Source organism: Clupea harengus, chromosome 15 (genome assembly GCF_900700415.2).
Source record: "Clupea harengus chromosome 15, Ch_v2.0.2, whole genome shotgun sequence".
In the NCBI taxonomy this organism is placed as follows: domain Eukaryota; kingdom Metazoa; phylum Chordata; class Actinopteri; order Clupeiformes; family Clupeidae; genus Clupea; species Clupea harengus.
In genome coordinates, this window is record NC_045166.1 from 5,996,137 (window position 1) to 6,009,503 (window position 13,367).

Here is a 13,367-nt window from a genome sequence, read left to right on the forward strand (position 1 = left end):
TATAAATAAAATTGAATTGAATTAAAAGACGGCGGTAATGACCAAGATTGCGACGGTGGTTAGAAACGCACCCATGGATGTGAATGTCACGTGATTTCAGGACCTTGGATAGAGACAACCACTATTTATACACAGCTGACATAGTAATTAATGTAATACATTGAGAATTATTAACGTAAAATCGTACATTTGCTTAAATATGAGAAAAGATGTATCAACATAAGTTACTCTGTTCACACGGATATTAGGAGCACAATTCTGCCGTGTAGGTAGCTTACTTTCAGTGTTTCTCCTCTTTCCTGAGGAAAGAGCCAACACCCACATAACAATCCCCATTCCCGTAAAAAGACAGATATGTCAGTAGTGTGCCAACATGATTCATTCAGTACTCAGGAGGCCAATCCATCCATTTTATTTCTTCCAAACCAGCACAATTGTTTTAAATGAGTGACATATACAGTGTAAAATAATTTACATGGCATGCCTTGCTACCTTCCACAAAACATTCAGTCACCAAATTAGTCTCCCATTTTTTTTCAAGTATTTTTTTTTTTATATTTGTCTACATCTACGTGTACAAATCACATCTGTTCAAATGAACACTTTCAAAAATGTAACACCATCCCATACAGTTTGTGTCAACCATTCATCAGGAGTTTAAGATCATTCTCCACCTGTTCAAGGTCGGTTTCAGTTGATTCCGCACACATTAGAAAACATGTGTTTGAATAGGACATACCGAGGACAGAGTCACACTAAGTCATCCCCTTGTTAAATGGAAAATGTGATGGTCTCCTTGCATGAACAGATGATAGAAAAAAAAAAGAGAAGCGTGCATCGCTTTGGACAAATAAACCTCATATCTAGCTTGGGGAGATAATGAAGAGCACATGTACTCAACAGGTTCATCTGCATTGAAATCGGTTGACTTCACAACTGTACACAGACAAAGCTGACATGATACACAACCTACTGCACGTGACTATACTCTATAACACATACAAACTCCTTCCCTTCTGTGACACACAGCAATTCTGAAACAGCACCTCTAGCCACCCTTTACAAACACAACAGTAACAAATCTTCTCAATACAAAGAAATGCTCGGCAACATCTACATAACTTATGTACAGCATCAGGAGTAGGAAATGTTCTCAGTATAAATAAAAATGTACAAACCAGCACAGCATGATGTTCCACTTCATCTCTCCCCCCCCCCACCCCACCCCGCACTACACTACACTAAATGTGTGCAAATCTCTCAGGGAAAGATCAACATTAAAAGGGGATCTTTTGAAATATTGCACAAACAAAAATAACATGAAAGAATTTATGAGCGGGCTGCATTTTGGCTTCTCGACTCATAACTTATTTTTTTTTTCATTCTCATTACTGAGACATAATGGTCATGCTTCCATTTAATGCACATCAGACATTTTCCTGGCATTACATCTATATGATACCATCATTGCCTCAATTAAACATAAGGAGTGAATTAATTCATTTCAGTTTTCTCGTATTTTTAAATCAACAGACAAGTAAATAGTGAAGGATTCAACCCAATGACTTCTCTGTGACATTGAAAGGGAGAGGGGGGGTGTGGTGGAGGGTAGACCCCTTAAGCAAAACAGTACGAGAGTGACAAAGGGAGGAGACGGTAATCTGGCCCCATCTAACAGCACTAAGCTTTGGCACACAGATTTAGTTTTAAGTTTGGAGGTATTAAAAAGCAAAAATGTAAAAAAAAGAATTGTACTGTTTTATAACTGAATCATATATTTCAATCAAGACTTCATAAACGGATGGCAACAATTATATTCATACAACCACACACACACACACACACACACACACACACACACAAACAAACATACACACACAGTGGAGTCATGGTACACAAACCAGAAATCTCACTGTGCAAGAGCAGGCCAATCATGTCACCTGCTTATAATACTGAAACCCTTTATAGGCATCACACCGTCATGTCCGTTAACACCTGCTTGAAGTAACCAGCAGGGCAGCACATCTCAAAGCACAATGCAAGTCATCTACTCGACGTAATCAACACATATGCAATCAGATTATAAGATCCTTCATGCACTTGACTCAACACCTCACTCAACACAAGGCTAGGTCTCTAGTTATCTGTCAGTGTACTTGCTCAACACCTCACTCAACACAAGGCTATGTCTAGTTATCTGTCAGTGTACTTGCTAAAGGAAGCACCTATTTCAGGGTGTTGGACAAATACAGCTTGCTTTTTTTCCACGGGGGTCTACATTGTAATGAATGAAGTACGGATGAATTTGTAATAATTAAAAATATATATGAAATGACATTGAGGAAACATAAAAAAAATATTTCTTGTACCTTGCTTAGTCTTAAACCAGGAATTAGCTTTACCTGCACAACTCACTTCATAGAAGTGATAGTCCATGGCTAATAACATGCCATTTATTTTAATACTCAGATTTAGTGTGCCATTTTCAGTCTCAGTAACTGATGTCCAAAACAAAACATCTACAAAGGTGGTGTAAACAAGGTACAACAAGTTTGTTTGACACACCTACATAAATATATACAACAATTACAATTATAATGCTGATAGAGATGACACAGGTGTGTAATATAGATAACAAGAGAAACAATATTATTGAATGTAGATGGGGCACAAATTATAATGTATAATGAGAAAGATACCACGTGAAACAAACAAAACAAAAAAAATAAAAATCACCCTGAAATGTGATTACTGCACAGTTGTTTTTGCCTTTTTCAATCCTTACCTACCAGAACATTCAACACAGAGCTCATCCAGTCTCATTCCAAATGAAGTGACCATCTTTCATATATTTCAACAACCACAAAATGCACCGCTAGAGAAAAACCAATCAAATGACTAAAGTAGGGATTCATGAGCGAGCTGAAGAAACAAACCCTCACTTCCTCGGAGTTCAACAGATGTAGATATGTGATGTAAATGTATTGTTCCTTATACGCAATATCACTTACACATCTTACAGCAATTGATTTCAGTGCCCAGTAGTACCTCTATAGTCTGGAAAATCATGGCCATTTTCCAGGAAGCAAAAAGGTTTCAAGTATTACTGTTGCTTACTTGGACAAACACAGAACAAAAAGAACTCTGAGATGTGACTGTTTCATCAGGAGAGTAAAAATCACGTAAGGCAGTCTGTTTTTGGGGCAGGGGTGTTGTTTCTCTTAGCCTCTGTGAACCAGAGTAGTGTTGTAGGGTTGTATTACAACAGCAGGACGGTGAGCTCCATGTTTGCAGACCTGCAGGCATCTCCTGCCAGTCTGAAGAGCCACTCTCTCCCTCGGGGAACCGCTGTTTTCAGGCTCCCCCCCACCCCCACCCCCCCACCCCCCCCTTCAGGTGGCTGCTTCGGACAGCTCCTTGTCCTTGTGGGCGTCCTCGAACACATTGGAACTGATGCAAATCAAACTAAGTGCAGCTAAAGAAGCTCCTCCTAAAGCCACAGCGAGAGGCAGACGAGCTGATCACTTCAGCCTCTGCGTGACGTTGGCCAGGGCCACTGCGAAAGCTTGCACAGCAGAGAACGGATACTGAAAGTCCAGTATGTAAGCATTTCCATCAATCCTCCCAAACTGCATGACCTGTATAGGGAGACCAAGGTGGATTAACAACAATTAACCTATATAATATAAAAAAAAAAAACTTTACCTATGATCACAAAACATACTTTTCTACCCAGCTCTGCCTACTGTTCTGTCAGATCCTTTCGAACTAGATATAGTATCTATTTCATACAAATAGTATCTATTTTCAAACAGGAAAGTATCTTACCTGTCTCCCCTCAAGCTCAATCTGAAAGTTCTTTGCAGACTCCTGAGTGACTCTCCCACCAAAGTCCAACTGGTAGACCTGTGTGGCCTCGTTCCACAGAGGCTGCTTGTTGGCCATGACGTAGACGAACCCTTGGCTACCCAGGCTGCGGTCCTCCTTCTCGTTGGCCTTGCGGCACTTAATCTCGTCCAGCTCGCAGGCCCCGGCCCTCAGGCTTCTCTTGGTCTTCCAGCCCTTCTTGCTGTTCTGGCTCTGGTTCAGCAGCTCGTCGCCACTGATGAAGAGTTCCGGTTCGCTCTCCGAGCTGTCCTGAAACTCGTTAGTGGTGGCTTTGCTCAGCTTCTTCGCCTTCAGTTGCTCCTTTTGTCCCTTGGGCTTCTTTTTATCCCGTCCGCCCAGCCGGGGGCTCGAGATGAGGGAGTTGAAGTCACCAAGGCCCCGACCTCCATCTTTCTTGGACTTGCTGCCTCCTTCTGTGATGGCTGGGACGTTTGTCTCATCGGTGCGACTGTTGTCCAACCTCTTGCGATTCTTCTTGCCGAATTTGTCGGCTCGCTGGGGCACGGGGCTCTCGTTCAGCGACAGCACCTCCTGGAAACCCTCACCGGCCTCAGCTGAAGCCTCCGGGGATCCGAGGTGCCCTTGAAGGTCGGAGGATGGTGGTGGGGGTGGCTGAGGAGGAGGGGAGAGAGCCTGCTTCTCCATTACCAGGTGTGAGACCTTTGGAGGGAGGGTGCCTGCAGGGCTTGACATAGGTGGGCATGGGTTGTAGGTGCCCCATGGGTGCAAGGCTATGGGGGTCATGGGGACTCCAGCGCAAGCACTTGCGCCAGGGTACATCGGTGGTAGCGGGCAACAGGCAAGACTGGCAAGGTTTTGTGCATACCCTGGCGACAAAACCAGCGTTGAGTCTTGTTGGGAAAAGGGCACGGGGGCCACGACTTCTTTGGGTGAGCAAGGCCGCGGGGACGCCTGCATGGTCTGAAGCTGGGCCCCACTGTAACCTGTGGCTGTCGAGTAGGGTAAAGAGATCTGATACCCCCCCGCCACCTGGAAAGAGGCAGCGTTTGGGGAGGTGGGGGACTTGGGGGAAAGGACGAAGGGCACCCGTGACACGTCAAGGTGCTGGGCAGGGCTGAGAATGAGGGGAGGCGGCTTGTGTGGCCCTGGCGGGCCGGGTGAAGGAGCCAGGCTGGCGGTCCTCTCCTGCGGGATCCAGATCTCCTCTGTGGCAGACGGGTCCCACTGGTACGGGGGCGGCCGTTTGACCATCAGCGTGCCGCCTGCGTCTGTGCCCACCGCCAGGTGCCTCAGCGACTGACTCAGAGCCTCGTCCTCGGTGAAGGCAGTGTTCACGTAGTCCGCCCGGTCTCTACTAACGCCGTTACTCCCTCCACCTGTGGCACCGCCAGAACTGCTACTCCCATCCAAACTCAGCAGGCTGTAAGAGGACTGGGAGGGGAGCGGCGAGGCGCTGTTTGAGTGCACTATGACCGTGCTGTGGGGTGCACCACTTCCTGTTGGGGGAAAGTCCTGTCGAATGATGGTGCCTCCCGCAATCCCGTTGCTACCACCCGCGGCCCCACTCACATTGCTGTTGCTGCTGCACTGGCTACATGTGTAAAGCGCTGTGGGGACTCGTTGCTGGTAAGTGGCAGCTAGTACACTGCTTGCTTTTGCTTTGGTGGGGAGGGTGCGCTGAGGGTCCAACATCTGGGACACTTTCAGCGCAGCCTCCCGGCTGTTCCGCCGCAAGGTGGCGTGGATCAGATTGCTGTCGAGCCTCTGGCCTGGGGTCCGCCCTGAGTTTGCTTGATTGGCTGGATCGGGGTAAGGGGGTGGGTCTCCGCTTGGTATGGAGTATCTGGGCACAGTGAGGCGATTGAGGGTGGCGGATGCGTAAGGGAGTTGCACTTTCTTGCCATCGGCAGACGCGGCGGCCGAAGCAGAGGAAGAGGTGACCCTGAGGGTGGCAGAGCTTCCGGGGCCCTGCAGAGTGTAAACATTTTGGTTGCAGACGAGCCGCGTGCGCGGGCGGCAAACCTCCTCCACGTTTCCGCTGCTGTCGAACGTAGTGATCCTCTCGTAACCCAGTGGCGTCGGGTACTGCACCCCCTGGGCACCGGGAGGGTACAGAGTGAACTCCCCTTTCTTCAGGCACAAGTCCCCTGGGGGCGGTGTTCCCCCTGCCCCCCCTGACCCGCCAGAGGCGGCTGTTCCGGCAGCCGAGGTGGCTGAAGCAGCAGCAGCAGCCGCTGCCGCAACTGCGGCCGCCACCGTCCCAGGGTAAGGGGGAGGCGGGTTCATTTTGCTGAGCTCCAGAGGAGCGCTGAAGACCACGGCGTCACCTTCAGCCAGCTGAGGAGCGGAGCGCGTGGGCTTCATCTTCAGCAGGTGCTCTTGCTCCCCTCCGGGAGGGTGAGGCACCTGCAGTGTGGAGCTGAAGGAAGGGCCAGAAGACTGGCCCTGAGGTAGGGGGTTGGGTGGGATCTGGATCTGAATGGGGTGCTGCTGTAGCTGCTGTTGCTGTTGTTGCTGGAGCTGCTGTTGTATTTGTTGCTGCTGTAGCTGCTGATGCTGCTGTTGTAGCTGCTGCTGTATTTGTTGCTGTTGTAGCTGATGCTGTTGTTGCTGCTGCATCTGATGATATGGCTGTTGTATCTGATGCTGTTGTAGTTGATGCTGCTGCTGCTGATGCTGCTGCTGCTGCTGCTGCTGATGCTGTTGCTGATGCTGTTGCTGCATCTGTTGTTGTAGCTGCTGCTGCAGTTGCTGATGCTGCTGCAACTGCTGATGCTGCTGCAGTTGTTGTTGATGCTGTTGCAGCTGCTGCAATTGCTGTATCTGTTGCTGCTGTTGCAGTTGCTGCTGTTGCATTTGATGGAGATGCTGCTGCATCTGTTGATGCTGGAGCATCTGTTGATGGTGTTGCTGTTGCTGCTGCAGTTGCTGCTGTAATTGTTGATGTTGTTGTTGCTGCTGTTGCTGCTGCTGCTGTTGCTGCTGCTGTTGAAGCTGCTGAAGTTGCTGCTGTTGAAATTGGTGTTGCTGCTGCTGCTGATGAGATGGTTGTGCTGGACCAACCAAAATCCTTCCGACCTCCAGCCCCCCAAAGATCACCTGACCTGGGCTGGAGTATCTTGTGGGAACAGTGTACTGGGCTGTCAGCACAGAATCCTGGCCTTGATCAGATGCCGCTGCTGCCGCTGCTGCCGCCGCTGCTGCAGTTGCCATGGGATTGGTCAAGATGTCCAACTGGACATTCTGATTGGCTAGAAGTGACTGAACCAGCCCGATACTTTGGGTTGGGGACATGGCTTGGGCAGGGCTGTGGATGGGGGCAATGGGGATATTAACAGTGCAAGGTGGGTTGTCATTGGCAACTCCTGAGGGCCCAGTAACAGGGAGGTCGTCCTCATCCTCGCTGAAGACGTTGGGGCTAAACACGGGAAGGTTAATGTAGTCCATGGAGATCTTCCTCACCTCAGGCAGATAGATGGTCATTTGACGAGGCTGAAGATGAAGCAGGCTGGTCTTGTAGATGACTGCAGACCAGGATGGGGCGACAAAACAACAGAGAGGAAAGTACACGAGTCATGATTCACTGATGTCCTGAAGATTCATGATGGAACACACTATTGAGAACAGAATTCTTTGGTGGGAATTTTACCTGCGCCAAGATTTGTTGGTAAGAAGGTGGCGAGGCCAACGATTTTAAACTTGGTCCCCCAAATATTAGAGGTCACCTGAGCAAGGTAATTATGCTGAGAGAAACAGAGAATCGCAAGTTAATAAAAAAAATCTAAAGCAGAATTTCAGTACAGTTCCTTCGCATTTACCATACCTCAAAAACCACAATGACATCTGTCTTTAGGCTGTGACACTGTAAGGTAACAAAGTGTACAGGTACCTGTGTGATGTCATCCAGTGGAAACTCTTTGCGGGTCAAACTCGGGGAGCCAATGGAAGGTTTCCGGATAGGTAACCTTGGTGATCGTGATATCTCCTGTGTGGGACGGGAGAGCTTTGGGGACTTTCGCGGATCTATATTGATCCTGTTGGTAAAGGGACACACTAAGTCTCTACAGAGAAGGTAGTAGATGAAAAAATAGGTTGAAATCAAAGTTGTAACAGGCATGCAGAATACCTACTACTACAACATAAAGCCCAAAGTTCAACATGCGTAGTACACCAAATAATATGAAATGATATGAAATGGCAAAATGAAGGTTGGGAAAGGTTTTAAAAAGAGTGCAATCACAATAGCAGTTTATCAAAGAGAAGCTGGAACATCAGAGGTCCTATTGGGTGAAAGATGTATTATTGCACCACCTCTCTGGAACTCTATACACATTTTATATGCTGAAAAAAATATTTAAAAGAACATCCCAAGATCTGAAATCAGTCACCATCCTAACTTGTGCGTAAGTGAAGTTTCCAAGCATACATGGGATTCATAAAATGTTCAACGTCTCAGTTCTTGTTATGACTGTTCTGTTTCACGCTTTTCTTTTCTATCTTCATTTGCCATCTTCTACACTTAATTTAATGTGTTTCACATGGTACTATGAGACACTGACAAGGGGAGATAAAATGTTGAACAATCAACAACGTATCATGTATATCCTTGGCATGTGACATGAACAAAGTATGTGTGATGATTTTATTTTCTACATAAAGAAAAATGTGGGGACAATAAAAAGAGAAAAAACTGTAAGTAAAAAGTCAGAAGAGGTTTAGTACCGTGGTAGTTTGGGTGACTTGCTTCCTCTGGATATCTTTGGTGATTTCTTGCCCATCCAGTCATCACTTAGCTCAATGTCACTGGAGTCGGAACAGTTGCAGCTGTCAATCATGGAGGAGATCAAAGTGTTTCCATAGACTTCATCTGAACGAAAGAGCACAGCTAAAGTCAAATCACTGCCGTGACAGACGACAGAAATGTTTCTCATCACATGTCTTGGACATCACCTGGAATTTGACCAATCAAATATGAATGTCATTAGATGCTGAATAAAAACAAAAAATGTCTGAAATAGTGATAAAACACCACTTCATTCTGCCCTCGTTTGCACCCAAGCTCCACATAATACCCACCTGTTTTCCCATCAGTCTTGGGGTCCATTATGACAAACTCCGGACGGAGCTTGCTGATCCTGCGGCCCTTCAGGATGGGCACGAGGCCGCCCAGGTACTCCAGGTAGAGCGTGAAGCAGGGCCCACCCACCTCGGGGTTGTCCTCTGTGCGTTTCATGGTGCAGTGAAGGCGCTCGCTCCCCGACGTGGGGTAGCTGACAAAGTCCCGCATGTTGTTGGGGTCAGGGATGGGGGGCTAAGAGGAGATACAAGTGAACCAGGTGAACATCAGAACTATCAGAACTATTTCACACTGAACAAATGCATGGAAAGGGGAACTCACTTCATCAGAACTATTTCACACTGAACAAACGCATGGAAAGGGGAACTCACTTCATCAGAACTATTTCACACTGAACAAACGCATGGAAAGGGGAACTCACTTCATCAGAACTATTTCACACTGAACAAACGCATGGAAAGGGGAACTCACTTCATCAGAACTATTTCACACTGAACAAACGCATGGAAAGGGACACTCACTTCCTGCATTTCTGAATGGAAAAAAAACTGCCTTCACTGTTAGATTCTCGTCACGACTAAATCTACTTACAGTGAAACCAGTGAGGGACATTAATATTCGGCTGCATTAAGGTGTGTTCTGTAATAATGAATAGAAATTTGAAGTCCTTTTGAGGATTCCTTTTGCATTTCACTGATTCCTTGAATAGTTTGACAAACTGCAATAGAACCATCTCATTCAGACCAAATATACAGCAAGGGGAAGTCATTTGCATACATCACTGAAAACTCAAGACAGGCTTCACTGTAACATTCTCATCATCGCAGCACGATCTAACAGTGTTCCCACTTCACAACAAGCCTCGAGCACAATATCAAGTACATTTTAATAAAACATTTTAATAACATTTTACACTGAACCAGAAAACTGCCTGTGGTCACAAACTATGATTTTGAATTATGAATTCGCCAATACCACCCATCAATTACTACAAAGGCTGCTTGGATGTGGAGACTGAAGCCATTTTCAGCATTAAAGCCATTTGCAGCATTGACACATGTTGTCATGGACTATAAAGTGCTTGAAATATCTGAAATCTTGGGGGCTAGATACTGGATGTTCCCCAGAGTGTTCCTACACCCTCAAAAGTGGTCTGTTGCATGGCAACATGCTCCATTGTGATGCAAACTACAGAACTACAGAAATGTCTGTTCACCAGTTTATCATTTACAAGGCAATTCAAGAAGTTCCAAATACAGGCATTTGATAGCAGGACCTAACTGGTGCGAAGAGAGTTTCCCATAAACCTGCACTCACCCCCCACAAGACGGACCCCACAGTATGGTTTGACTGCATGCGTTTAACCAGTTGCCCATTAACCTCCACCCGTCCCTCTCTGGCGTACCTTGATGGTGGCTGCGAAGGCGGAGGTGACGTAGATGCTGAGGCGGGATGGCATGGTGAGCTTGGCCACGTCCTTTTCCTCCCGGACGGCGCTGGCGATGCCATGCTGGCACAGCAGCTGCAGGCTGGCCACCCGGTGCTCCACACGCACTACGTACAGCGCCGGTCCGCACGCAAGGAAGAGGCGCGAGTCCCGGTGGCCCCAGCACAGCGTGGTGATGGGACGCTGCGCATAAACACACACACACACACACCATTTTAGAACTTTTAAAAAGCCACATAGCTCTTTTACCCCCCCAAATAAATATTTTTACAAACAAATGCACACACACAGACATACATACATACAAATCCACACACACATACACACAAAATTGCATTTAACTAGCAGTATTTTATATCTGATCAAAGCTTTTAGCCATTTGGCAGGCACTTACAAGGCAAGGTACAAGTGAGTCACCTACACACATACACACAAACACTCTTACACAATTATAATCCTACCCCAGTGAACGTATTGTACAATGACGTGGTGTGACGACTACTTGTATTAATAATGGCTGTGAAGCTTTCCCAGAATTAAATATTAAAGTGAGAAGTCTTCCATGAAATCACTGAAATTATGCGAGAATGTAATTTTTTTTTGCTACTGAGCTCGCCCGAAAATGTAGCTCACTTTTACACCACTGTCGGAAATACAGATCGCGCTTTGAGAGCCCCTGATGGACAGTTGTACACTCGTATTCGTTGACAAGATGAAGGATATGGAACTGGCAAAGACAACGTCAGAAGCCAAAGAAGAGTGTAGACTGACAAGGTAAAGTAAGATTACAAGAGTTTAGACAAATATGACTCTGCATAGTTTTATTTATTGTGACATCAGAGATGAACACGAACATAACCAGAAGAACGAGTAAAAGCCACTCTGAAACTGACTCTTGTTCGGCCTCTCGCTCGGTTACTCTCTCTTTTTCTCTCTCTCACTTCCTCCGACAATGTCTTCCTCGGTTTCTTCGTCACCTCTGCCAAGATGTCCAAACAGAGAATACTGCGCTACCTTCTTTTCATAGCTAGCAGAAGGGCCTAGTTGTTGTTGTGTGAGGTGGTGCCATAAAGCATTACGTACTTCTCCTGAGGAGGTGTCGCGCTCTGTCCACCAAAGTTACACAGTGCATTACCAGGCCTACCTGGTGTGCTGCTGCAGTGGCACAGACGCCATTGGCCGTATCACAAGTCAGCGTACCACCAAAATGATTTCAAAGCTGTTATTTTAATGTTAAATTGTTCCATAATGTTGCTTTAAGACTGGTTCACCTGTGCAGGTGTGTCCAGAGTGTATGTGTGCTCCCCGTGGACGTTGTAGAATTTGACGATGGCATTCCTCGCGGAGGTGGGGTCGGGAGGCCCCACATGTTTTTCCATCCCAGCCACAGCCAACAGGTCACCCTGAGAACACCACTGCACCACGACATCTGCAACACACACACACACACACACACGATAATGGTTATTACACAATAGTACTCAAAAAATAAAAAAGCAACAGCAATAGTGAGTGGCCATTGGGCATCTGTAAGGACACAGAACACACAGTGGCATCTGTAAGGACACAGAACACACAGTGGCATCTGCCAGTACGCTGAATGCACCTCTCATGTGTAACACTTTGAACCACAGGTGTTAGGGCAGGAGTTCTCACCTTTTAGACCTGAGCGGATGTGTATGGGGGAGAGGTCGTCATAGTTATTCATCAGGTTGATGTCTCCTGAGGTGAAGCAGACGGTCAGCAGGGGCCTCAGGCTGTGCACTGCAAGAGGAACAAAACCAGGAACCACACACACACACACACACACAATCAGTAACGACACAGCCAGAAAGACATTCACACCTCACAACTGACAAAAATACACAAAACACTATGATACCACATGGATATTTACAGCAAAAACAGAACTGGGCACTATTTGTCAAAGACTATTATCAAAGACTGACACAATTTTCTCTGAATAAAACAACACTGAAAAGAGTCACCTGAGCTTTTTAACAAGGTACCATAGACCCAGCTGCTAGTCACACATCAAGGTACCATAGACCCAGCTGCTAGTCACACATCAAGGTACCATAGACACAGCTGCTAGTCACACAGCAAGGTACCATAGACCCAGCTGCTAGTCACACAACAAGGTACCATAGACCCAGCTGCTAGTCACACAACAAGGGACCAGACACAGCTGCTAGTCACACAACAAGGTACCATAGACCCAGCTGCTAGTCACACAACTAGGGCCAATGATTTTCCGTTTAAAAAAAAATGCAATTCCGTTTTTGCTCATTTTGTTCACCCCGAGGTATATTGATGGCTTAAAATGAGTGAATAATATGTGCCCTTCTTAGATTGTTGTTTGCCAGCATTAACAGAACAGAAGACTAAACATTTTTGGTTTTAAATGCGATTGGGAAGACGAGCAAGTGAATGTGGCTTTAGCGGAATGTGTGGGTCAACCGTTAAAAAGGGGGGCGTGGCCGGAGCAGAGTTCAGTGCAGACGTGACATTTTCTCAGTGGTTTTGTTCTTTAATTAATGTTTGTTTATCGTTGCAATCGTTGTTGTGTTTATTTGAAAGAAATATAGCCTTGCAGCCCAACATACAGGGGAATTTGGGCGATTTGTATGCACAAAATGATGTTTCCGTTTGAAAGTTGCAATTCCGTTTCAAAGGGTTCATTCCGCGAATTCCGTCCGTTTTCCGTTATCGCGGAAAATCATTGGCCCTACACAACAGGGTACCATAGACACAGCTGCTAGTCACACAACAAAGTTGAATGTTGTGGTTAGACTAAATTCCATCCAGAATTAACAAGTTTGTTTCCAACTCTTAACACTTCCTCAGAGCCCAACCCTAATCTTGGACTTTGTCTTTGCTCATAGCAACCTCTTCCACATCATCATGCTTGACAGTCAGTCAGCAGATTTCCTCACAGATCACAGGCCAACAGAGTGACAGGATGCAGGTGACTCTGCTTGAGCTATCTGACCT

At 46.4% G+C, this 13,367-nt stretch overlaps 1 protein-coding gene across 1 annotated transcript in view; it reads right to left on the bottom strand.

The window, feature by feature from the left end:
- Window positions 1-396: 396 nt before the first annotated feature.
- The window catches only part of tulp4a (TUB like protein 4a), a 30,608-nt gene continuing 17,637 nt past the window's right edge, over window positions 397-13,367 (bottom strand). The window contains exons 6-15 of the mRNA XM_031581086.2: window positions 12,030-12,137; window positions 11,645-11,802; window positions 10,332-10,556; window positions 8,926-9,160; window positions 8,572-8,716; window positions 7,739-7,883; window positions 7,499-7,592; window positions 6,913-7,373; window positions 3,829-6,339; window positions 397-3,638 (exon numbers count right to left, since the gene is read on the bottom strand). Coding sequence (XP_031436946.1) covers window positions 3,522-3,638; window positions 3,829-6,339; window positions 6,913-7,373; window positions 7,499-7,592; window positions 7,739-7,883; window positions 8,572-8,716; window positions 8,926-9,160; window positions 10,332-10,556; window positions 11,645-11,802; window positions 12,030-12,137 — 4,199 coding nt within the window. The 3' untranslated portion in view covers window positions 397-3,521. The remainder of the gene's footprint in view (window positions 3,639-3,828; window positions 6,340-6,912; window positions 7,374-7,498; window positions 7,593-7,738; window positions 7,884-8,571; window positions 8,717-8,925; window positions 9,161-10,331; window positions 10,557-11,644; window positions 11,803-12,029; window positions 12,138-13,367) is intronic.